General features: G+C 44.5%; 1 protein-coding gene across 4 annotated transcripts in view; it reads right to left on the bottom strand.

Annotated features, from left to right (window-relative positions):
* The window catches only part of Stim1 (stromal interaction molecule 1), a 176,297-nt gene extending 152,326 nt beyond the window's left edge, over positions 1–23,971 (bottom strand). For 2 of the 4 annotated variants that reach the window (XM_052714496.1, XM_052714499.1), the window contains exon 1: positions 22,703–23,969. In XM_052714496.1, the coding sequence (XP_052570456.1) occupies positions 22,703–22,841 (139 nt within the window). In that variant the 5' untranslated portion in view covers positions 22,842–23,969. Of the gene's footprint in view, positions 1–22,702 lie in introns of all 4 variants that reach the window. The other 2 variants (XM_052714495.1, XM_052714497.1) reach the window with 2 other exon arrangements.
* Between the last annotated feature and the right edge of the window lie 2,325 nt (positions 23,972–26,296).

Here is a 26,296-nt window from a genome sequence, read left to right on the forward strand (position 1 = left end):
AAGGCAAGTTTTGATCCCTCAGTTTAGGAGTAACCTCATCAAAATAATACTTGCATTTTTATATTATTTTAAATATTTATATTAACTTATGGATTTTACTATTTTAAAAATACTTGTACTTGCTTTTTTGTGTTTGTTTGTTTGAGACAGGTCTCTCTGTATAGCCCTGGTTAACCTAGAACTCACTCTGTAGACCAGGCTGGCCTTGAATTTACAGTGATCCACTGCCTCTGCCTCCCAGATGCTGCTGGGATTATGCTGGGATTCAAGGTATGAACCACCATGTCTGGCTGTACTTGCTTTTTAAATTGTGTGTGTGTGTGTGTGTGTGTGTGTGTGTGTGTGTGTGTGTGTGTGTGTGTGTGTTTGGGGAGTTGGTTGTCTCCTTCCACTTTTATATGGGTTCCAGGGATTTGAACTAAGGTCCTCAGGCTTGTACAGCAAATGTTTTTCCTTCTGAGCCATCTCATTGGCCCCAATGCTTATATCTTAAAGGAGGGAGAGGAGGTCCTCAGAAATAGAAGTGATTTCAAAACTCAAAAGAGGGCTAGGAATAAAGCAGTGATAGAGTGCCTGCCTAGCATGCATAAGGCCCTGGGTTCAATCCCCAACACCAAAAGAAAACAACAAAAAACAGACAAAACAAAACCAAGTATACATGCCTATAATCCCAGCACTCAAGTAGAAGCAGGAAGCTCACAAATTCAAGGTCATCCTCAGCTACAGAGTGAGTTGAAGACAGCCTGGGATATAAGCCCCTGTATTTGTCAAGTTAATTAAAATATTGTATGTGGCTAAGAAGATGGTAGTTAGATTGCATCCTGCTCTCAAAGAGGCCTGTGTTCAGTTCGCCTTACTCACATTGGGTGGCAACACAGCTTTTAACTCCAGATCCAGGGCATCTGACACCCAGCTACCACCAGCATTCAAACATGCTCACCTGCAAATGCACACACACGGAGCGGGCATAATTGAAAAATAAAATGAAGTCCTTTAAAATAAACAAATAAATAAAGATATAGTACTCCAAAGCCAATGAACTTTACATTTCCTCAGGAGCTGAAGTCCTCTTCTTGGCAAGCGAACCAGGTGTAATGTCAATGTATACAGTCACTCTCCTGCTGTCAATTAGCATTTAAAAAGCCAGGTGGTAGTAGCACTTGGGAAGCAGAGGCAGGAGGATCTCTGTGAACTAGAGCCAGCCTGGTCTACAGAGCTAGTTCTAGGACAGCAAGGCTACACAAAGAAACCATGTCTTGAAAAAAAAATGTTTTAAAGAATATGTTGGCTCGTGGCTATAATCCCAGCACTTGAAAGACTAAGACTGAAAGATTGCTAAGAGTACCAGGCCAGTTTAGCTACAGAGTGAGAGGCTGAAACAAAAATATCAAACTAACAAATGAACGAAAGATCAAAAGAAAGAGAATTGAAAGAAAAGAAAAAGGCAGGTATGGCGGTGTATAGTTCTAGCACCAGGAAGCTGAGGCAGGAAGGTCAGGGGTTTGAGGATAGCCTTGGGCTGCATAATGAGACATTCTCAGACAGGAAAAGGGAGAAAGTAAGGCCAGGCATGGTGGTGCATGCCTTTAATCTCCACACTTAGGAGGCAGGTAGATCTCAGTGAATTCAAAGCCAGCCTGGTCTACATATTAAGTTCCAGGACAGACAGTGTTACATAATGAGAAAAGAAAGGAGGGGAGTGGAGGGGAGGGATCCAAGTTCTTTCAACCTTTTTTTAGGCAAGGTAGTGTGCTCTTAAAATTCAAGCACTTGGGAGGTAGAGGCAAGAGAATCAGGAGAGAGTCCAAAGCCGGCCTCTGCTACACGAGTTTGAGGCCAGCCTGGGCTAATGAGACCCTATCTCAAAAACAAAACAAAAAATAGAAAGTGACAAAGCATGGGGCTGAATTCAGGACCATCTACCTCTATGACCCTTTCTGATGTTCCCAGAGCAAAGGCCCAGCTTTGTTAGCAAACTTGATAGCTAAAAAGTGATTCCAGGAATACTGTGGAGTATGGCCCCTTGCCCAGCACTTCACATAAGGTCAACTGCCCTACCACTTGGCACTCCTGGCTGCCATGTTTTCTGTTAATGGCACCATCAGGCTCCTTACTGCCTTCAAAACACAGGTGTGGCTTCAACTCTTCTTTCTTTCTCTGACTATACTTATGACTACCTATTCTGCCTCCACAGCAGACTCTTGTCTCCTCTGCTTATGAACAATTTCCAAGTCCCCTTTCTAAACTTTCTGCCTTCAATCTTACTCCTACCAATGTTTTATGAATATTCTATGAAATTCAATTTTCCTAAAGCACAACTTGGGTCTTATGACTTGACTGCTCAAAATCTACAAGGACTTCTCACTGCCTAGGAATAAATTCTAAACCAGTGGTTCTCAACCTTCCTAATGCTGTGACCCTTTAATAAAGTTCCTCATGTTGTGGTGACCCCCAACCACAAAATTATTTGTTGCTACTTCATAACTGTAATTTTGCTACTGTTATGAATCGTAATGTAAATATCATGCATATAAAATATGCAGTATATCTGATATGCGACCTCTGTGAAATGGTCATTCAGCCCCAGAGGTCATGACCCACAGGTTGGGAACCACTAGTCTAAACTCTTGAGCCTAAAAACTCCAGTTTTTCTCTATATATACCTTTACTCATGACATTGCCTCTAACTGGAATGCTTCCCTCCATCTTCCTTATATTTCTGCCTTTAGAACCAAAAGACCCACTAGCTGCTACTTCCTCCATGAAGCTTCTCTAACCCCTCCAGGTGGAGGTGATCCCTTCTTCCTTCCAACAGGACTAATAATACATATCATGCCAGGTGTAGGGGTGCACGCCTTGAACCCCAGCACTCAGGAGGCAGAAACAGATGGATCTCTGTAAGTTTGAGGCCAGCCTGGTCTACAAAGTGAGTTCTAGGACAGCCAGGGGAAATCCTGTCTTGAAAACAAAACAACCAACAAATAATATATATGAGATATATATATAAATATATATGTGTATATATATATATATGTGTGTGTGTGTGTGTGTGTGTGTGTGTGTATATCACAAGTCATTGAGCCTAGATGGTGCCTTGCACAATAAGAGACCTGTTGTGAAAATTAAATAAGATCATGTGGACTGGAGATAGATCAGTCACTAAAGAACTTGACTTGAATGCACAAGGACCTGAGTTTGATACCCAGAAGCCTTGTGTTTGTTTGTTTGCTTGTTTATATTTTTGGGTTTTTTTTAAAAGCTCCTGAAGAGATAGCTCAGAGCTTAAGAGTGCTTACTGCTCCTCCAGAAGACTCACGTTCAGTTCCTACCACATACAGCAGGAGGTTCACTACCACCACCTGTAACTCCAGCTCAATGGTATCTGACACTTTCTTTTCCAGAGACATCTCCACTTATGTGCACATACTCACCTCCAGACACACACAGACACATAATGAAAAAAATAGGAAAAACAAGAGCCAGGCATGTTGGTGCATGTCTCTAACCCCAGAAGACACAGGTGGACACATCTCTAGTTTTAGGCCAGCCTAGTCTACTAGACTACAGAGTGAGACACTGCCACAAAAAATAAAGAGCTGAAGAGTTGGCTCAAGGGTTAAGAGCCCTTGTTATTGTTGCAGAGGACCCAGGTTCAATTTCCAGCACCCACATGGTGGCTTACAACCTTCTGTGACTTCAGTCCCTGGGGACCCAATGCCCTCTTCTGACCTCAGTGGGCACCAGGCCTACACATGATGTACATACATACACATGTGCAAGCAAAACACTCATACACATAAAATAATAAAATAAATCTTCTAAAATTTAAATCAAAATAAAGCCAGGCAGTGGTTCACACCTTTAATCCCAGTACACAAAGGCAGAGGCAGGCGGATCTCTGAGTTTTTGAGGCCAGCCTGGTTTACAGAGACGCCTCGGGCTTCAGGACAGCCAGGGCTACACAGAGAAACTCTGTCTCTCTTTTTATTTTCTTTTTTCTTTTTTTTGGTTTTTTGAGACAGGGTTTCTCTGTGTAGTTTTGGAGTCTGTCCTGGAACTCACTCTGTAGTCCAGGTTGGCCTCAAACTCACAGAGATCCGCCTGCCTCTGCCTCCCAAAAAACTCTGTCTCAAAAAATCAAAACAAAAAAGGAGAATAAAATTTAAATAAAAATAAGCCAGGCATTAGCCAAAAAGACAGCTCAGCAAAGATATCTGCCTCTGAACCTGACAACCTTAGTCCTGTCCCCAGGATCCACAGAGTAGAAAGAAAGAATCTCTTCCTGCAAGTTGTCCTCTGACCACAACACATACATGTGCCCACACGCATACATATATGTACACAAAATAAACAAAAAAATGTAATTTTAAAAAATGTAAGGTAAGGCCTGGTAGCACACAATTGTAATACACTGGGGTGGTAAAGGCAGACAGATCCTGGAGCTTGCTGACTAACCAGCTTAGTCTATTTGGTGAGTTCAAGAGCAAGAAGAAATCCTGTCTCAAAACATGGTGAATAGCACCTGAGCACAGCACTCCCAAGACTGTACTTTGGCCTCCCTCTCTCTCTCTCTCCTCTCTCTCTCTCTCTCTCTCTCTCTCTCTCTCTCTCTCTCCTCCTCTCTCTCTCTCTCTCTCTCTCTCTCTCTCTCTCTCTCTCTCTCACACACACACACACACACACACCTGTACCTATATAGATATAAAATAATAAGAATAGTATCATGTAAAAGTATCTAGTTTATTCCTAATACAGAACAGTAGCTCAGTTGGTAAAGTGCTTGTTCAGCTTGCACAAAGCCCTGGGTTCCATCCTCATTCCAAATAAACAGAAGTGATGGCACACACCTGTAATCCCAGGACTTGAGAGGTAGAAGCAAGATCAGGAGAGCTACACATTGAGTCTGAAGCCATCCTGGGCTATATAAGAACCTTTACTAAAAAATAAAATAATAGGCTGGTTCCTGCTATTATACTGAATACTCCCATTGAACAGAGATCGTCACATATAATAAATACCATGTTAAATGTGAACTGAAGTAAAGACACTGTATAGTGTATCCAGTCACTATCCTAAGTCTTATATCTAGAACAACCCAACCAGAGTACTACTTTTTGAATGTACAAACTGAATATAAAACACTCAGCAGCTAAACATTTCACCAAGTAATACTACCCACTCAAAATTCATAAGTAAAACAGTCATCCTTCTCTCTTTACAACCCCCAAACTCCTAATTTTAGCTTCTTTCAGGACACTTCTGTGGTGGAATAAACTAATGCCACTAACAGTCGTATTGTTTCTAGTCAAAATGCTTATCTTAAATCCAAATAGCAGTTCTTTCCCTCCACAGGAGTTATTAAACAAAAACAGAATTCCTTTTGGTCTTGAGATCAGATAAAGCTCAATTCAAATCCCGGTTTAGTCATCCTCAGAAAATTACCTTCAGTTCTCAGAAACACAGTGAGCAATACACACCAGTAAGGATTGTTATATAGTTATAAAACATCTACCCAGAAGCTCAATAAATCCTAGCTATCATCATCATTCTTATCATTTGGTTTTTGAGACAGGGTTTCTCTGTGTAGCCTTGGCTGTCCTGGAACTCAAACCAGGCTGACCTCGAACTCACAGAGACCAATCTGCCTCTGCCTCCTGAGTGCTGGGATTAAAGGTGTGCACCACCACTGCCTGGGTGAGTTATTTGAGTTGTGTGAATTACATATTTATCTCTTTAGAGATATGACGTATGAGTTTGAGTGACCTTTGCCCCTGTCAGCAAGTTTCTCAAAATAAGATCACTGAAAATTTGACCTTCCAACAACATACAAACACACAAAGCACAGATTTCTTTCTAACCTAGGATGATATAAACATGAAGGGCATCCATCTTCCCTGGCTGGTATATTTTAGAATCTGGCTCTGAGAACTTGGCAAACATAGGCACATTTGTTTTAACATACCCTGTAGTGATGAGAGTTCTGAGAGCTTCTTGAGAGGCCTGAGATAACCCAGAGAGGCCAAACAAGTACAGAACTACTGAATCACACTTTGAAAATTAGAGACACGTGAGATTTGGAAGCCTGCCGGCCTGCCTGCCAGAGAGACTTCTGGTCATTACCTAGCCCAGAGCTCAGCATAAGGCAGCCAGGAACTCTGGAAATACAGCTAACAGAGGAAGGCGGAAGGTTTGTTCTGGTTGGGCCATGCTGACAACACAATGGGCTGTCTTCTTTTGAAACCTTCCATCAAGTCCAGAGAGGCCCCTCCTTAATGCCTTGAAGGAAAGGTCCAAGGAGTTCCCAGCATCACTGATAACGTTTTAGAAGCAATCAGCACAGGACTATTCCATCTCCCTTCTACACAACCAGTTCAGCAGCAGGGACCATAAAAGAAGGTTCCCTCCTCCATCTCACAAGCCAGGATAAGAAAAGCAGTTAAAAGTTCATTTTGTTTATCTAGCTGTCTCATGTGTGACCTGAAATAAACCCATGTAGACCACAGAACCAAAGAGAGAGCAGCAGGACCCAAGGAAGCCTTGTCCACAGGAGTCATGTCCTTCCGGGGCCTAGCCTTCCTCCATTCCCACTGCAGCCACTTGATCAAGGTAACCATGACTGTTTCAAACAAAAACTGCCAACCAGAGACACTGGCAAAACGTTCCCCAAGAGTGTGACTGAAACTGTCATGAAGCACAAGCTTCTTTAGGCACTCAAGAAATAAAGATGAAGCACTCAGCCAGGCAGAAAAATGGTACCCACAAAACCGTCAGGACCCCAGCCATGTAAATTCAACCTCTAATCCCAAGGCATACTTACCTAAACCTTTGTAGGAACCAATGTTGATTTACTGGTGCTCTCACTACCCTCTTACCTAATTCAAGGATTAATTCATTATTATGTATTCATTTGTTTATTCAACAAATATTAAACACATGCTCTCCGACCAGCATGTGACAGACACAGGAATAAGATAGATACTTTTATACACGATGGTCAACAAACCAAACCCTTACCCTCAAAAGACATTGAAATACACAAACAAGAGGACTTTAAAATTTGTTTTAAAACCACCATATACAATAACTCTCTTTTAAGTCCATTTTTCAATCCGAAGGTACTATAACTGAAGTCACATTTGTCAGAAAGGTAACAAGCCAATATCACAAGTATTTATTTTGTTTTAACAAGTACTAGGCTGGTCTTCTTCTACCTGTCAAGCCTTGCAGTCTTGCAATACTGTGGCTGGCTCCAGTGCTCCTGACAACGCATAATGGTGCCTCACAATGAAGAAACCTAAGCAAAGTGTGAAGTGCATACTCAGTATTGGAGACACTAAGGGCTATTAAGACTCTGACCAGAGATGAGAGCTGTGTCATGGCCAGCACTGAGGACTGAGAGATTAGATAAGAATAAATGAGATGGAGGAAAACATTCTGGCAGTTAACAAAATTGACATAGTAAAAAATAAAAGAGGGGGCTGGAGAGATGGCTCAGTGGTTAAGAGCACTGGATGTTTTTCCAGAGGACCTGGGTTCACTTCCCAGCACCTACATGGCTGCTCAGAACTGTCTATAACTCCAGTTTCAGGTTATCCAACACCCTTACACAGATATACATGCAGGCAAAACACCAACGCACATAAAATAAAAATAAATTATTAAAAAAGATGAGCAGTAGTGTAGCACACCTTTGATCCCAGCACTCAGGAGGCAGAGGCAGGTGGATTTCTGTGAGCTCAAGGCCAGCCTGGTCTACATAGTGAGTTCCAGGGCAGCAAGAGGTACATAGTGAGACCCTTTCTCAAAAAATCAAATTAATAATAGTAATAATAATAGCATGTTTGGTAGACCAAGACAAAGAAATGTGCCAAGAATACAATGTTGAGACCAGAGAGAGAAAGTGAATAAAGGGCTCTGTAGCTGGAACCCTGAGATCAGAAAGCAATAGAGACTCTGCAGCACCTGCGCCTTCTCTATTCTAAGTTCCCCAGCAGGAAACAAAGTTACGCTGCTGTTGGCTCCTTTCATATTCTCTCACACAAAACAACCCTCTCCACTCTGAAAACCGTGACAGAGCTATAGTCTGTCCTAACGATGTCCCACCTGCCTAGCAAGTTGTAATAACAGGAAAGAGTTTGTTAGCTTCTCAGTGCCTACAAAGCTTCTCCTTGGGACTTTTCAGGTGGCTACAAGTAACCCTACAAGGCTTAAGATGTTATACATCACTCCTGTCTATAGAAGCTTCAAAGCACAACCTTCTGAATTAAACAGTGGGAAGAAGGTGGCATAAGGCCCACCTCCTCCAGAAGTCTATTCTGTAAGTCTATACAGATATTGCCAAGAGGGTATTACAGAGCACAGATATTAGTCACCACATGCAATGCATACTGCTGGACTTTTCTGAACCTTATATAAATGCTTTCCAGTCGGATAGGGCCTAAGAAGCAGAAGTTGGACCTCTCTTCTGTTTGGGTCCTGGAGACTTCACTGTGCAAACTATCTGTGATATAGTAGAGAGGATCCCACAGAGTAGGAGCAACATTAGTGAGAATCAAAGACTATTAGATACTGTCACTGGCTTAGCAATACATTGAGCAAATTTGTTCTCCTCATATGTAAAATAAGACATTTCTAAGAGATGCTACTTAAAACCCCTTCCAGTATGACATACTAGGATGTTAAATCTCAGCACCTAATGCCAAAGGCCAAAAAGACAGAGTAACTTTTTTTCTTTTCTTTTCTTTTTTTTTTTTTTTTGGTTTTTCGAGACAGGGTTTCTCTGTGTAGCTTTGCGCCTTTCCTGGAACTCGCTTTGGAGACCAGGCTGGCCTCGAACTCACAGAGATCCGCCTGGCTCTGCCTCCCGAGTGCTGGGATTAAAGGCGTGCGCCACCACCGCCCGGCTTTCTTTTCTTTTCTTTTTGAGACAGACTCACACGATGTAGTCCTAGTTTGCCTGAACTCTCTTTGTAGACCAGGCTGGACTCAAACTCCCAGAGATCTGTTTACCTCTGCCTCCCAAGTGTTGAAATTAAAAGCATGTGCCACCACACCCAACACCAGAGTAAGTTTTTCATCTGTCAATGTGTAAAAGTCACTTCAATTTATGTATAGACATTTATGTACCGAAACCAAGTTGTAGCAGTGAAGACTCCAATGCCAGTTGTCAAGAAGTTGTTGGGAGGCAGGACAGAGCCTAGGATAAAAAGCTAGTTAGGACTGAGCCTAAGGAGAGAGGGAGGGAGGGAGAGACATGCCAAAACAAAGAAGTCATGTGTGAACCAACAGGCATGATATCAAAAGAAATACAAAAGATTCTAAATTCCTAGGAGGAAAGGCCAGTGAGATGGCTCAGCAGATTAAAAGCACTTGCCATGTAAGCCTAATGACCCAACTTTCATCTCCAAAACCCTAGTGCAAACAGCTTCCGAAAGTTGTCCTCTGATCTCCACAAGCACACTGTGGCATATGCACACACACATCATATTAATGAATAATTTCAGCTGGGCAGTGATAGTGCCCACCTTTAATCCTAGCACTCAGAGGACAGAGATAAGCAGATCTCTGAGTTCAAGGCCAGCCTGATCTACAGAGCTAGTTCCAGTCCAGCTATAGCTATATAGTGAAATCCTACCTTTAAAAAAAAAAATTCTGCCGGGCGGTGGTGGCGCACGCCTTTAAATCCCAGCACTCGGGAGGCAGAGCCAGGCGGATCTCTGTGAGTTCGAGGCCAGCCTGGTCTACAGCGCGAGATCCAGGAAAGGCGCAAAGCTACACAGAGAAACCCTGTCTCGAAAAACCAAAAAAAAAAAAAAAAAAAAAAAAAAAAAAAAAAAAAAAAAAAAAATTCTAAGAAGTTCAGGGCAAGGTGGCAAAGATCTATAATCCCAGAATTTTGGAGGTAGAATCAGGAAAATAGGGAATTCGAAGCCAGCCTGAGCTATACCAGACCTTGTATCAAAAAATAAAATAAAATCAGACAAACAGATGGACAAACTCTAGGAAGTAAACAAGAGAAATAAAGGAAAATCCAAAAGGCTATAGCACCTAGAAACCATTGTTCCCAAGAGCATGGCTCTTGAGTGATACGAGAGGCGTGCCTAAAGGTGGCTCCAGTGAGCCCTGCCCTTCTGGTCTTCATATTCTGTGTGATCCATCAGTGACTATGGGTTGAGCTTAATGACTTTCTCCTAACAATTATGGAAGACATGATAGCATAATAACTCTAAAGCTAGACAACAAAAAGATTGAGCCATTTATCCAGAGTACCCTTCTCCCCGTCATCACTTATTCTGGGAGAAGGAAGCCAATTCTCATGTCATAAGACTGCTCAATAGAGAAGCCCATGTGACAGGGACCCAAGCCTGACAACAGCAATGTAAATTCGTTTGAAAGCACATACTCTTGTCCTATTTGAGCCTTTAGCCTTAGCCAACAGCTTGACTGTAACCTCATGAAAGACCCCAACGAACAAGCAGCACCCAGGTTAAGCTATGCCCAGATTCCTGACCTGCAGAAACAAAGAGATAAAAATGCTTATTTTAAGCCTGGAAATTTTGTCATGATTTGCTATGCACCAATAAGAGTCAACACAATTGAGGACCAAGCCCATCTGCTCAACTATTTCAAGACTGCAGGTGGGCCTAAGAAAGTAGTTATATCCAGAAAAGAAGAAAATGTTCAAGCCAGATATAAGGTCAAATACTGGCAACCAGATTTTTTAACCATTTTCTCAAGGCCAAAAGTAAGCCTGAAATAAAAGTTTGATTTCATTGCTCCCAGACTCTACATCTGAAGAAAGACAGCAGATGCAACTACCTTAGAGGTGAAGACCCTCGGAGTCTCAATGAAGTTTTTGGGGCCCACAAGAAACCAAAGGCAGAGAGGACCCAAATACTTCACATCGTGTTGTAAAGCTCCAAAATTCCCAATTTTTAGGACAAATAAAGGAACTAAGGCAGAGAGAAATAAATGACTGCCTCTTCAATAGGTCGACACTGCTAGTAAAGAAAGGGGCTAGAACTCTTAAAACCCCTCATTTCATGGTGTGGCCAAATCCGGCATTTTTGAAGACAAAAACCAATCATGCCACTTTGTCTGGGGATCTAACCAGCTCTCATTTCCCAACTCTCCCTCCTCTCAGCAGTCCTCTGTGGAATTAGTTTTCCCTACCACTCTTCCCTCATTTCTTCTCCTCCTCCCAATCCTGGGAATCAAACCAGGGCCTCGGATATTCTAGACATCCCAGCTACTCTACTGTTTTCTTCTGGGAATTGTAATTATAAGAGCCTGGTTTCTTTAAAATCCTACACACTGAGAGAGCAAGGAAAGAGATACCATGACAGAGGGAGATATCAAGGGAACAGGGAGAAACAGGGTGCTAGGGAAGTTCCCAGGAATCCACAAGAATGACCCCACCTTAAACTACTAGCAATAGTGGAGAAGGTGCCTGAACTGACCTACTCCAGTAATCAGATTGGTGAATACCCTAACTGTCATCATAGAGCCTCCATCCAGTAACTGATGGAAGCAGATGCAGAGATCCACAGCCAAGCACCAGGCCGAGCTCCAGAAGTCCAGTCGAAGAGAGAGAAGAGGGATTCTATGAGCAAGGGGCATGAAGATTATGATGGGGAAATGTATAGAGACAACCAAACCAAAATAGTGGGAATTCATGAACTGTGGACCAATAGCTGTGGAGCCTCCATGGGACTGGACTAGGCCCTCTGCATAGGCGAGTCAGTTGTTTAGCTTGACCTGCTTAAGAGGTACCTGGCAGTGGGATCAGGATCCGTCCCTGCTGCATGAGTGGGCTTTTTGGAGCCCAGTGCCTATGGTGCAACACCTTACACAGTCTTGGTTGGGGGGAGGGGCTTGGACCTGCCTCAACTGAATGTACCAGGCTCTGCTGACTCCCCATGGAAGTCCTTCCCTTGGAGGAAGTGGGAATGGGGAGTGGGTTGGGGGAAAAGGCTGGGGTGGTGGGAGGAGGGAGGAGAGGAGCACCTGTGATTGGTTGGTAAAACGAACAGGAAATTTCTTAATAATAAAAAATTTTTTTTTTAATCATACACACATGGACTATCCAAATGGCTCAGCCAGGAAAAGCATGTGTTAAGACATGCCTGGCAACCTAAGTTCAACCCCTGGAACCCACATGTCTTAGTTTGCGTTCTATTGCTACGACAAAATATCATGACCAAAAGCAACTTGGGGAGGAAAGCGTTTATTTAGCTTACAGGTTAGAGTCCATCATGGAAAAGCCAAGGCAGGAACTGAAGGAAAGACCATGGAAGGAGGAGGCTTACTGGCTTGTTCTACATGGGTTGCTCAGCCTGCTTTCTTCTGTAATCCAGGACCACTAACCCAGAGATAACATCTCCTGCAGTGATCTGGGCCCTCCCACAACAATAAAATGCACAGATTTATCTACAGGCAATGTGATAAAGGTATTTTCTCAGTCAAGGTTCCCCGTCTCAGATGACTCTAGCTTGTGTCAAGTTCACAAAAAAACTAACAAGGACACCACTGGAAGGTGAAAGGAAAGAATTTATTACCCAAAGTTGTCCTCTAACCTCTACAAATGTACCATCCTTCCAACACACACATACATCATGCTCACACACACAATAAATTAATACTTCATCCAAGTAAAATGAATTTATTGGTCCCAAACTGTTGAATTTTTTTATTTAATAGTGTACATGTGCATGTGCGTGCGTGCGTGCGTGCGTGCGTGCGTGCGTGCGTGCGTGCGTGTGTGTGTGTGTGTGTGTGTGTGTGTGCCCACGCGCGCATGAATGCAGAAGTCAGAAGACAATTTTCAGGAGTCAGTTCTCTGCTTCCATTGTGAGTTTCAGAGATTGAACTCAGGTCTTCAGGCTGGTGTGGCAAGAGCTTTTATCCACTGAACCATCTCATCAGCCTTTTATTTTACTTTTTCAAAACTAATACAAGACTTATTCATCAAGGATCTGGAGTGAATATGAAAATCTAGAAGAATGATCTTTCAAATAAGTGAAGTTTATCTCTTTTTGTTGTTTGTTTTTCAAGACAGGGTTTCTCTGTGTAGCCCTGGCTGTCCTGGAACTCACTCTGTAGACCAGGGTGGGCACACTCTGTAGACTAGGGTGGCCTCAAACTCACAGAGATCCACCCGCCTCTGCCTCTGAATGCTGGGGTTAAAGGCGTGCGCCACCACCACCCAGAGTGAAGCTTATTTCTTTAAGTAACCCACCCCAAGGAAAATATATTTCAAGTACCTAGTCAACTACAGTAGAATCCAAACCACTTAACAAAATCTAATCCAAATCCACAAACTTTATAATATGGATGGTACGCCATATACTGGCATTGTACTAAGAACTGTAATTGTCTCATTTATCCCAAACTAGCTTCAAACTCCTTATATAGCCAAAGGTGACCTTGAATTTCTGATCCTCCTGTCTCTACTTCCTGAGTTCTAGGATTACAGATATGAGCCACCATGCCCAGTTTCTGCAGTGCTGGAAACTGAAACCCAGGGCCTCATGCAGGCTAAGCAATCATTCTAACAACTGAGCCAATCCCCAACACAGTTTTGCAATGAGTGGCTGTATGTACTATTCAAACACCTTGGTCAATATAACTATAGCAAGGCTATGGCAGACAGAGGTTCTAAGGTCCAGATCAGCAAGTATTTGCTCCCTTTGGAGCACACCAATGAGTAATGGTTTTGGTTAAAAAAAAGCATGGGTCCAGATTCCCAGTTATTGTTCTGAGACTGTGCTTTTTAGCTATATGATCTAGAAGGCAAATTGTCAGCTGCAAATTCTTCTTGAAAATGGCAAAAATGAGGATAAATAAAACATTAAAGAGAGCCGGGCGGCGGTGGTCTACATCTTTAATCCCAGTACTCAGGAGGCAGAGGCAGGCAGATCTCTGTGAGTTCAAGGCCAGCCTGATCTACAGAACTAGTTCCAGGATGGCCAGTACTGTTACACAGAGAAACCCAGTCTAGAAAAACAAAACAAAACAAAAAGATTAAAGAGGGATCTGAGGTGAGATAAAATTTAATAGTAAGTGCCCTTAGTACTACCTCCAAAGATTGAGGAAAGGCCCAAAACATGAGACATTTGAAAGGAGGAAAAATAGGAAGATCTCATTCAAACAGTCCCTGATTACCAGTTTCTCCAACAAACTTCAACAATGGGTAGGCTCAACACAATAAAAACAAAGTACAACTACCACTATCTTCCTCCACAAAGATCCCAGGGAAGAAAATATATGTACAAAGTACTACATTTATATTAGAAAGTCATAGAAAGTGTCCTTGATTTAATAAAGAAAATTCTGTATTGTTACTAGTTTATTTCTTATGTGCATATGGACATTTTATGTTTTGTTATCTTAGTATTTCACCATTTCTTTACAAACAGTAACAAAACCCCAAACCCATAGTAAGCTAAGTTTGATATCTTTTTCCTCCCCAAGAGCCTGACAGGCAGAGCTGCTGGGTTTCTGAGAATCATTTCCCACAGATAGCAATGTACCACAACGTGCTCATGAAGCCACTCTGCAGTGTGACTCAAAGGCCCCCCATCAGGAAACCAAAGGTACCAGAGAGGACTTAGAGCCCAAGTTCTGTAAAGACCTAGAAAACTACTCCCTTCAACGAGGCCTCATTCCTACTGGACAAACAGCAGAAATTTGTCAGACAGTTTTGTTCTTTGTTTTGGGGTTCTGGAGATGGGGTAGCAGTCTGTAGCCTAGGCTGGCCTTGAACTCATAGCAATCCTCTCGCCTCAGCCTCCAAAGTTCTGGGATTAGAGACATGATCCACCATGTCTGGCAAGGAACAAAATTTCTGTTTTGCTTTGTTTTGCTTGGGTTTGGTTTGGGTTTGGAGACAGTCTCATGCAGCCTGAAGCTGACCCTCAATTCTCCATGTAACTTAGGATGGTCATTGAACTTCTGATCCTACCGTTCTGTCTCCCAAGCACTGAAAACAGAGGTGGCTAGCATTATGCTCAGCTAGGAGCAGAAATTCTTTGCATGATGGTCCCACACATCTCAACAGCACATAAGTAGAATTCAGGAGCTTTTATTTTTTGGATGGAAAAGAAATTACATCTTCATTTCTAGTTTGTTTTCGTTTCTTTCTTATTTACTTATTTATTGATTTATTTATTTGGTTTTTCCAGACAGGGTTTCTCTGTGTAGTCCTGGCTGTGCTAGAACTTGCTCTATGTACCAGGATGACCTCAAACTCAGAGATCACCTGCCTCTGCCTCCCAAATGCTGGGATTAAAGGTGAACACCACTATGCCCAGTTTGTTTTCTTTTTTAAAGGCTTATTTATTTTATTTGTGTGTATGTGTGTCTACAAAATTTTGTTTGTGTACACATGTGTAAGTATGTACATCTGAGCACGTGTGTGTGTGTGTGTGTGTGTGTGTGTGTGTGTGTGTGTGTGTGAGAGAGAGAGAGAGAGAGAGAGAGAGAGAGAGAGAGAGAGAGAGAGGACATCAGGTGCCCTCTTTTATAGCTCTCTGCCTATTAATTGGAGGCAAGATCTCTCTGAACCTGGGACCTGAATGTTCTTAGCTAGGCTAACAGCCAGAAAGCCCCAACAACCCTCCTGTCTCCATCTTCCTTGAAGCTGGTGTTACAGATATGCTGGGGACACTCAGCTTATTACCCGGATGCTGGGATCTGAGCTCCAGACCTCATGATTTTGAAGCAAGCATTCTTAACTACTAAGCCACCTCTCCAGCCTTTTTCCTTTGTTTTGTTTTTGACACAGGGTCTTACTACATAGTCATGGCTGGCAGAGAACTCAATTTGAAAACAAGGCTAGACTCAAATGTTTTTTAAGATTTATTTTTGCTAGATGTGGTGGCATATGTCTTTAATCTCAGCACTGGGGAGGCAGAGGCAGATGGATCTCTGCGAGTTGAGGACAGCCTAGTCTCAAAGTGAGTTCCAGGACAGCCAGGGCTGTTACACAGAGAACCCTGTCTGGAAAAATCAAATAAATAAACAAACAAACAGATGTATTTGTAATCATGTGTGGGTTTGTGTGTGTGTGCATGTGCATGTGTGTATACAGATGATGGAACATGAGCATGAGTTAGCCAGAAGCACTGGATCCCCTCGACCTGGAATTATAGGTCGAAATGGGTACTGGGAAGTGAACTCTGGTCCTCTAAAAAAACAGCACATACTCTTAACTGCTGAGCCATCTCTCAAGTCTTTAGCCTCAAACATTTGATGATCATCCTGCCTCTGTCTCCTAAATTCCAGGGATTATAGGTATGCATCATCATACCCAGCCTACATCATCATTTTCAATACTCTCTTACTACAAGTTAGTATTTCCTTCAAATATATCTGTATATGCAAAATATATGCAATCAACCACAATATTATGGTTTTGTCACCAACCAAAATCATAGATAATCTCACATCATATTACAATATAGATATCTTAAAACAGTATTTACATCCATCATTATTTTAAAATTACGGTAATTATGAGGACCAGCAATAGGTCATACATGACTACATTCTTTTTTTTTTTTCTTTTTCTTTTTTTTCTGGAGCTGAGGACCGAACCCAGGGCCTTGCATTTGCTAGGCAAGCACTCTACCACTGAGCTAAATCCCCAACCGACTACATTCTTCCTATCTACAGTGCTCACATGAAGCAGCTGGCCAGCAATGAAGCACCTGTCTAGTTACCCAAACACCCGACAGTGAGATTCCATATGTTCACACTGGTCACCCAGATATCCACAATACCCTCTTTCCTTCAGCCCTCTCTGCTCATCTTAGCCTAGTATAGCCTATACAGATCTTTCTCCCTTTGCCTACACAGTCTACACCGTTAGAATTTGATTAAGGCTATACATTATGTTGTACTTAATGTTATCTAATATTAAATCCAGGCATGGTGGCACAAACATAGTTGCAACCCAAACACTTGGGAGATAGAGGCTGGAAAATCAGCTCAAAGTTATCCTCATTACACAGTAAGCTCAAGGCCAGCCTGGGCTACATGAAACTCTGCCTCAAAAAAAAAAAAAAAAAGTTAGGCTCAGGTTCATTGGGTAGTTCCTTCTATATTACAAGCAACCAGTAAACAGTCATTATTCTGACTTACACACTGAATAACGAACTCTGGATCTTTGGCTCAAATGCCCTGGTCTAGTTTCTCAATCAATAACCTCCTATGAAACTTATAGTTAATGCCTCTCTGGATATCAGTTTCCTCACATATAAAAACAGGTAGGTTGAACTTGTTCCATCTCTTAACTTTTAAATTAAGCAACCACTTTTTATCTCCCCAAGATCTGAGAAAAACTATGTGGGAAACTGTAAAGCCTCCCCCAGTTATCTCAGGCAAGGTTAGTCACTCAGTCTCCTGGACGTCCCACAGCTTTCTGTATGAATATATGTATATATGTACGTACGTGTATACATACACACACACACACACACACACACACACACACACACACACACACAACCTCTACTGTGACTTTTGCAAGATAATGTACTAGCTAAGGTAGCGCTAAAGAAAAGGGGCAGAATCCTGAATTCAAACTCTGGTTCTCTTTACTGTCTGTAACACTGGGAAAGCTATATAACCTCTCTCATTTAATTTCCTGCCCTATAAAACAAGGATAACATCTATCACAGAAGCTGGCTGCAATAATTAAATGAAATAAAAGTTTATAATGAGCCAGGAGTGGTGGCAAATACATTTAATCCTAACATTTGGAAGGTTGAGGCAGGTGGATCTCTTTAAATTCAAGGCTAGCCAGGCCTACATGGCAAGTTCTAGGCCAGATAGAGCTGCATGGTGATTGCTATCATTGTTGCTCATATTATTGTATCACTCTGTCCTGCTAGACACTAGGTTCCAGCTTTAAATATATCTCTAGTTCCTTCTCATTCCCCTGAGCACCCTATTTGCATTTTCCTCCATTCCACTTTTCACAAGACAGTATTTATTTGTGTGCTTAACTGTCTCCCCAACAAGAGTATAACTTCCATGAAGAAAGAAGACAACTCTTTCATTCATCCTTAAATCCCCACAGAAAGTATACACAGTAACTGACCCAGAGCAGTCATTCAAACACTTGTTGAATAAATACCATATGAGCTGGCACTGTTCAGTGTTTGCTGAATCAATTAACCTAGCTAAAGGTGATTGTCAGAGCTGAGGCCTGGAAGTAAATACGGCCCTGCTGCCCCAGGATAGCAAGTCCCTCTTGCCAGCCCAGGGTATTAGCTTCAACCAAGCCCCACCCACCTGCTCTTGGCTCCAGCCCAGTTCCAGGAGCCACCCTCAGCTAAAATTAGCATAGCTACCAAGATGGCCAGGCCATTTATAGCCGTGGAGGCAGCAGCAACTAATTGGGTGGGCTGGCTAGGCTCCGACCCGCCACTCCAAAGAGGCTGATTGAGAAGACAGCCTGCACTCTGCACAGTGCCTATCCTCCAGGACCTTATTCCAGCTAAACCAGTTAGAGACCCTCAAAACCACCTATCATGGTAGCCACAACTCCAGACTCACCTGAGGTCTCTCACACAATACACATTCTATAGAAAACATTTGAGTTTCTGAAAGCAATGACCCTGGAGTCTAGAGGTCCCTGGTATTCATTCTGAGTCAGCTTCAAAAACGTAGGCCCTAGACTAACACAGCAATAAACAGATCTTGCCTTAAAAAATGACTTAATACAGCTAGGTGTTCAGGTATTTTTTTTTTTTTTTTTTTTTTTTTGGTTTTTCAAGACAGGGTTTCTCTGTGTAGCTTTGCGCCTTTCCTGGAACTCACTTGGTAGTCCAGGCTGGCCTCGAACTCACAGAGATCCACCTGCCTCTGCCTCCCGAGTGCTGGGATTAAAGGCGTGCGCCACTACCGTCCGGCTGGTGTTCAGGTATTTTAAAAAAGCAAAAAGTGACAGGAATGTTCTCTCCATTGCCCAATGAGAGCACTGCAGGCTCAGCATTCAGAGATTTTGTTGGTCTGGTTGATGGGTGGGTTGGTTTGGGTTTTGTATTGAATGAAGATCAAACCCAGGATATCATGCATTCAAGACAAGCACTCTATCAACTAAGCTACCAATAACCTCAGCCCCCATGGTCAGAGTTTTGTTTTAGATTTGTTTATTTCTATTTTATGTGTATAAGTGTTTGGCCTGCATTTATGTGCACCAACTGCATGCTGGGTGCCCTCAAAGGTTATAAGAGGTTAGCAGAGCCCCTGGAATAGGAGTTAAGAATGGTTGTGAGCGATCATGTGAGAGCTGAAAATGGAACCCGGATTCTCTGCAGGAGCACCAAGTATTCTTAACAGCTGGGTCATCTCTCCAGCCCCTGGTCAGGATTTTTTTTTTTTTTTTTTTTTTTTTTTTTTTTTTTTTTTTTTATGTTTTGGTTTGGTTTTTCAAGACAGGGTTTCTCTGTGTAACAGCTCTGGCTGTCCTAAAACTCACTTTGTAGACCAGGCTGGCCTCGAACTCACAGAGATACACCTGCCTCTGCCTCCTGACTGCTGCTGGTATTAAAGGTGCACCACCACTGCCCAGCTGGGTTTTAATAGTATTTGGTGTAGACCAGGAAGTCAGTAAGTATTTCTTTCTTTCTTTTTTTTTTTTTTAAAAGTGGTGCCAGACATGGAACCCAGGACCTTTCATACACTACCCAAGCACTCTACCACTACACCCCTAGTGCACAATAAACTTTTTTTTAAGTCAGTCTTCTGCATGCATTCCTATCAGCCTGGAACTCACTGTGTAGAGCAGGCTAGCCTAGAACTCACAGAAATTCAGCTGCTTCTACCTCTGCCTCCTGAGTGCTAGAACTAAAGGTATGTGCTACCATACCTGGCCACCATAAAGATTTTAATAAAATCCTTAGAATCAAATTTTATGACTGACTAAAAGGAAATGGGTTGCATATACATCCAAAATGGGGGGTGGGGTGGAATTCTTTCATCAACACACTCCCCAAGAGAAAAAAAAGCACCCCTTTTCTTAGACCTCAAATACAGAGTCACCAGGACCTGCCTAATTGCCAGGAGAAGAGCAACATTCTCTAGGCCCCACCTAGCACTCCTTTAACAGGATAGGACCTGAGAAGATGGAAGTAGTCCAGGACTTAAGCATCAGAGCACTGCTTCAAATACAAAGAACCCAGTCGCTCTCTCTCTTAATTTTTTAGTGTGTGTGTGTGTGTGTGTGTGTGTGTGTGTGTGTGTGTGTGTACATGAACGATGTGCATTTGTGGACACATGTGCCTGCACATATGGAAGTCAGAGGACAACTTTGTGGAGTCAGTTCTTTCTGTGCACCTTTACCGGGGCTCCAGGGGTTGAGCTTAGGTCACCAGATATGCACAGCCAGAGCCTTTCCTGGAGCCATCTTGATAGCCCAAGGCATTTATTCACGTGTAAAAATGAGGATTACTACCCTTCCCTGCACTTTAAGAGGGCTTTTGTGAGGTTTTGCAGAGTAAGTCACGTAACTGTAAAATACAAGCTTTCCAGAGCACACAAATTTACCAGCTAGGTTGAATCTGGCTGAGAAAAGTGGTAGCTGGCCAGGTATGGTGTCTTGTGTCCTATAGTCCAGTACTTAAGTTGTGGAGGCAGGAAGAGCAAGAGTTCAAGACCAGCTTCAGCTACATTTTAAGTTGAAGCCAACCTAGGCTACTGAAGACCCTATCTCAAAAGAAGGAGAAGAGGGAGAGAGAGAGAGGTGGGATGACAGCTTTGACAAGTAAAATTCCTGTGTTTCATGGACACAGAGGGGTTGGAAAGGCCGTAAGAGTCCCTACTACAGTTTCTCTGCAAACCCTTTTGCAGAGCCCAGGCTATGAGCTACTTCTTTGAAAAAAGTAAGTCCCTGCCTGAGCCAAACTTCCACAGTGACCCAAGGAGACAAGTAACAAAACAATACTGGTAGGACACTCACATTCCCACAGAAACTTTAGGCATCCCCAACACTCAGAGTCTCTTGAGATTTTCCTTGCTGGAACATAATTACTACAACAACGGAAGCCAATTTCTGAACTAAGAGGAAATAAAGATGAAAAGAGAGGCCTTTATGGCATAATCTGAATAACCAGCCAGCCCTCTAAAATATGATGTATGAGGAATGTCTCCATAAACTCAAGTCATGAGGTAGTCCTGAGGAATGCTTCCCTACCTTAGGCAACACACACACACAATCAAAAGTCAACTTCCTAAAGGCTAGCTAATGCCTGAAACTTGAAGCTGCATCCTTTTAGTGTAGATATAAAATACAGAACACCCCTCAAAAGGATTCATTTTATGCAAACATACATATTCTGAAGCGAAAACAAAAGGATAAACTATCAATTAGAAACAAGGATTTCTGTCACTGGAAGAGCAGAAATGCTACTCAGTTACTTCATAGTTCAACAATCTTTCCCTTCATAGCCCAGTAAGAAACAATATTTATGCTAAATTTCAGAGGCCTGGGAAACTTCCTGTGGAGATGAAGGACTTTTTGCAGGAATGATCTACCCTAAAGGCAACAGCCTAACATCTATGCTTATACAAGGGACAGTTGGGGCCTCATCTGGAAACCAGCCCTTGGAGCACCTAAAATTATACCCAACCCAGCCAAGAAAGCTGAAAGAAGGCATCCCAAGAAAAAAAAAATCTATCACTAAATGCAGTCCACGAAACTCTTCACCCACCATGATTTATATTTTCCCTATTTGTATCAGCAATACCCACTGAGACATCTCCTCAACTGAGCTCCTCTACCTTCAAACACCCCAACTATTCCTCTACCCCTAAGCCTGCAGGCCAGTTTTTAGGCAGATCACAGTGACAGATCACAGAAATAGAAAAAGAGAACTGATGGACTTCTAAGCCATGTGTAAAAAAAAAAAAAAAAATGTATTTTTTAAAAGTCCCTTTCTACTGCAAAGGTATATACCACAGCTACTGCTGCCCAACAAGGCTCCACAAGTATACAGAAAAAATAGGGACGGATTAAAAATAATAATGTGGAATCCTTACTCTTATCATTCAGAAGAAACAGAGTAAGTCAACAAGTGGTCTCAGGATTTTTTACTACGGAGACGTCAAGAAAGGGCCATTTAACTCCCTAGTGGTAAACAGGATTCCACCTAAGGTCTTGCTTTGATATTCCTAATGACAGAAGTTTACCTACGGGGAAAGGAGGGACTAGGATTCTCACGCTAGCTAGAACAGAACATGGGGCACATCTGAACACCTGGCTATAGAGAAACAGAGCCAGCCCAGCCCTGATCTTCCCGGCCCATCCCAAGTGGCCAACCCACCACCACCGCCCACCCCCTCAAGTGATGAAACTGGCTAAAAGCAATTTTAACACCTGGGAAGGCCACTCTTCCAGACAAGAAGTCCTGAATGGGGCCTTAACCTTGCTGATCTAAAAAGTCAAGGTGCCCCAAAGGCTTCTCACTACCACCAAAACGTCCCAAAGAGGGAAAAGGAAAGTTGTCCAGGGGAAATAGTACCATTAGGCATGACTGCTACATAGAAAGAACTTCTTGGACTACTAAGAGTACATAGCGCTCTGTGTGCATCCTCCACCAACCTCACATGTGCGGGGATTCCGATCTGCCCACTTCGGGCCCCTCAGTTTTGCGTCAGTGAAGCCTCCAGCCCAGTCCAGCCCGCAGCAAGGCCTTACCTGCTTCAGTGGACTCCTCTGAAGTCGCCCCGGAGCCGGCCCCTGTATTCTTCTCGCTGTGACTATGGCTGAGGCTCTGGCCCTGATGCAGGAGGAGCCCCCAAAGAAGCCACAGGGCAAGACGGGCGCACACATCCATGACTGTAGGTCTCAGTCAACATGCGCCTGATGTAGACACCTTTGGATCCCAGAAGCAAATCCCAGAGTCAGGGAATGCAGCCGACGATTCCCAGGCAAGATGCCCTCCCGGCACGGCGGTTGTCCAGCCACCTGCGGGCTTGCCCGCTCCGACAACCGAAGGTCAAGTGCTCCAAGTTTGGGCGCAGAAGGACCGGAGCCTCCGGTCCAACAGTGGGTCCGTCGGGGCTTCGGCGGCCTGAGCTCTAGCTGCTTCCGGAGAGTTTGGGCAGGGTGTCTGTGGGGCCGCTGTCAGCTCCGCAGCCTACTGCACCCCTGCGGGAGGAGGCGGGCAGGATCTCCCGCCCGCACCGAGGTGGGGGGAGGGAGAGAAGGGAGGAGGAGGGAAGGGGGGCACCTGACCTCGCCCCGCGCGGACCAGCGGTGAGCGGCAGCAGCTAGGGCTTCGGCGTGCGACCTGCAGGCCCCAGCGGACACGGATGTCTCCGGGATCCTAAGACTCCCCGAGGCCGAGGTCAGCACCCCCGCCCGGTCCCGTACCTCTCTGCGGCTCCTGGTGCCCCGGTGCAGCAGGCGGACGCGCACGGGCCAGGCCCGGGACAGCGGCTCCCAGGAGGGCGGGAGGGCGGCGCGGGGCGGGCCCGAGGTGGGCGGAGGCGTGCTCTACCGCCGGCCCGCCCCGCGCCGCCCGGCCCCCAGCGAAGCCCGGGCCCGCCCCAGAGCCGGCTTATCCCGGAATAACCTGTTGGAGATGGCAGGCCGGAGCCCACCGCAATCGGCGGGGTCTCGCGGGGACCCGGCCTGCGCTGGTTGTCGTCAGGACCGCGGCCCCGCGCCAAGGATGGGACCTCGGCCTCTGCCGTGCGCACCCCAGCCTCCCGCTCTAACGCCCGCCCGCGGGCGAGCCCCTGACACGCAGTTGCTCAGGTAACTCAGGCCTGCGACGGAGGTGACAGCGACTGCCCTGCCCGGATCTCTGGGCCGCAGCGCGGCTCCCCTGGCTCCACCGTAAAGCCAGGTTGAACAGAAACCCCGGCGCTACGATAGCCGAGCGGGAGCCGCCTGAGGTGACTACAGTCCGGCTAGGTTTGGTCTAGGGGCGCGCTCCCAGCCCCCAACTCCCGACTCCCGGGCTCCGCCTTTTCGACGCGCCTCGCAACCAATCGGTTTCCGCCTTTCTGCGGCTCAGGAACCCGCGCGTCCTGTCGCCCGTGCGCAGCGGTCCCTGGTGGCCACATCTAAGTACTGCAAGCAGGACTAGTTCCTAGGTGGCCCTGACCCTTTCTTAAGAGGGTTACTGGAGTTGAGGAGCCTGTTAGCCAAGCCCATTGGAGCTACAAGTGTTTACAGAAGAAATTGTTCCGAAAAGCAAAATGAAATGTCCTTCCCACTGTAGGTAATATTTCACCTGTACGTAGCCTAAAAGGTAGCCTGACATTCTGATCTATGTCAGATGCCTTGTGTGGCTCTTGCAACCCATTTTCCTACCCGCCCCTCAGGCCCCCACTTTCTTGAGGTTTATGGAATAAAGCCTGTGGCCGGTTCCTCACTCTCCCATCTCTGAATCAGTTAGAGGAGATAGCAGGGACTTGAGAATGAGTGCCCCAAAAAACAGAGAACCCCGCCCTGGCTTCCTTCAGCAAAGTCTATACTTCCTGTTCTCTTCTCAAGCACACCGTCAGCAGATCTTTACTGAAACCTCTGTGCCCTGCCGCTGTCCTTGGCACCAGGGGCAGGAGACTGGATTAGGCCCAGTCTCTCTCCTGACAGTGATAAACCAGCTCTTGTTCTGAGCAAGCCCTTTGAAGACCAGAACACGGCTTTGCCCAACAGCTGCCTGGCTTAAGGGTTAGGCTGTTGATATAAAAATACATATCGGACGTCATCTTCTACCACTCTCCCCACTTTTTTGAGCTCCCATCACACTGGTCTTTTTTTTTTTCGTGTGTGTGTGTGTGTGTGTGTGTGTGTGTGTGTGCTTCTGCAATGTAGTGGATCAAACCCAGAACCTCAGACACCCTAAACAAGCGCTCTACAATCTGTGGGCCTTCAGGAAGTTTCCAAACATATCACACAGGCTTCAGAGCCTTTGTGTCTGCTGTTGCTTCTACACGAAACCCTCCTCGTCTTACTTCCCCCACACCCAGCCCACCAATAAAGCTAACTTCTTCTTAATCTAGGCACGGTTGAATAGCTCCTTAGAAAGGCCGACCTAGCCAGGAGACGGTGGCTCATGCCCTTAATGCCAAGCACTTGGGAAGCAGAGGCAGGAGGATCTCTGTGAGTTCAAGGCCAACCTGGTCTGTAAAGTGAGTTCCAGGACTCTGTCTTAGAAGAAAAAAAAAAAAAAAGGCCACCCTCAGGCTGACAAGAGCGCTCCGTGAGTAAAAGAGCTCACCACCAAGGCAACCTGAGTTCCAGTCCACAACCCACATCCTAGGAGAAAACGTGCCGCAAATAAATGTAAAAAAACTTTTAAAAGAAACTGCTACCCAGCCAGGCCTTGGTGGCGCACACCATTAATCCCAGCACTTGGGAGGCAGAGCCAGGCGGATCTCTGTGAGTTCGAGGCCAGCCTGGTCTACAGAGTGAGTTCCAGGACAGCCAGGACTACACAGAGAAACTCTGTCTCAAAAAACCAAAAATTAAAAAGACCCAGTTTCAGGACAACCAGGGCTACAGTAAAATCCTGTCTCAAACCCCCCCCCCAAAAAAAGAGGAAAGAAACTGCTACCTGAATCCCCCATCAAAATCATTCTGCAGTCAGAGTTAGACCATAAGTATGTCTGCCCCTCCCACTAGAGTTGTAACTGTGAGTTTCACAGATCATTCGTCTCTGAGATGTATACCCTGCACATAATAAATACTTAGCAAAAGCTAGTTCATTTGATCACTCAAGTATTTATTGAGTGACAGCTGTATACTGGAAAATTAGCCAGAAACAAAAGGCAATCCCCTGACCTAGATTCAGCCAGGTTTCAAACTCAAGTGGCAAAATGAACCAGTAGGTAGTACGACTGCATGATTGGGTAGGAGTCACAGTGAGTGGAGGGGACTACAGATCAGAAAGCAGGAAGGTGGCCTCAGTATCAGAAGATTGTTGCCAAAGGATGGCAGAGGAGCTGGAGAAACGGCTCAGCAGTTAAGAGTGCATGTGCTCTTTCAGAGGATGCATAGCAGGTCCGTCATAACCACCTGAATCTCCAGCCCTGGGGGAGATCCAACGCCCTCTTCTGCCCTCCACAGGCACACAGGTACACACACACCTAAAAATAAAATAAAACTCAAGAGAGATGAGGGCTGGAGCTTAAGCACAACACTTGCCTCCCACATCAAGGCCCTGGGTTCAATTCTCAGCACATTGAAAAAAAAATAATTTAAAAACAAAAACTGGCATTGCACAATACAGAAAAACTCACAGACAGACAGAATAGAAAAGGGCTGGGAATGCACAAG

Source organism: Peromyscus californicus, unplaced genomic scaffold (genome assembly GCF_007827085.1).
Source record: "Peromyscus californicus insignis strain IS unplaced genomic scaffold, ASM782708v3 Scaffold_4__1_contigs__length_199733344, whole genome shotgun sequence".
Classification (NCBI taxonomy): domain Eukaryota; kingdom Metazoa; phylum Chordata; class Mammalia; order Rodentia; family Cricetidae; genus Peromyscus; species Peromyscus californicus.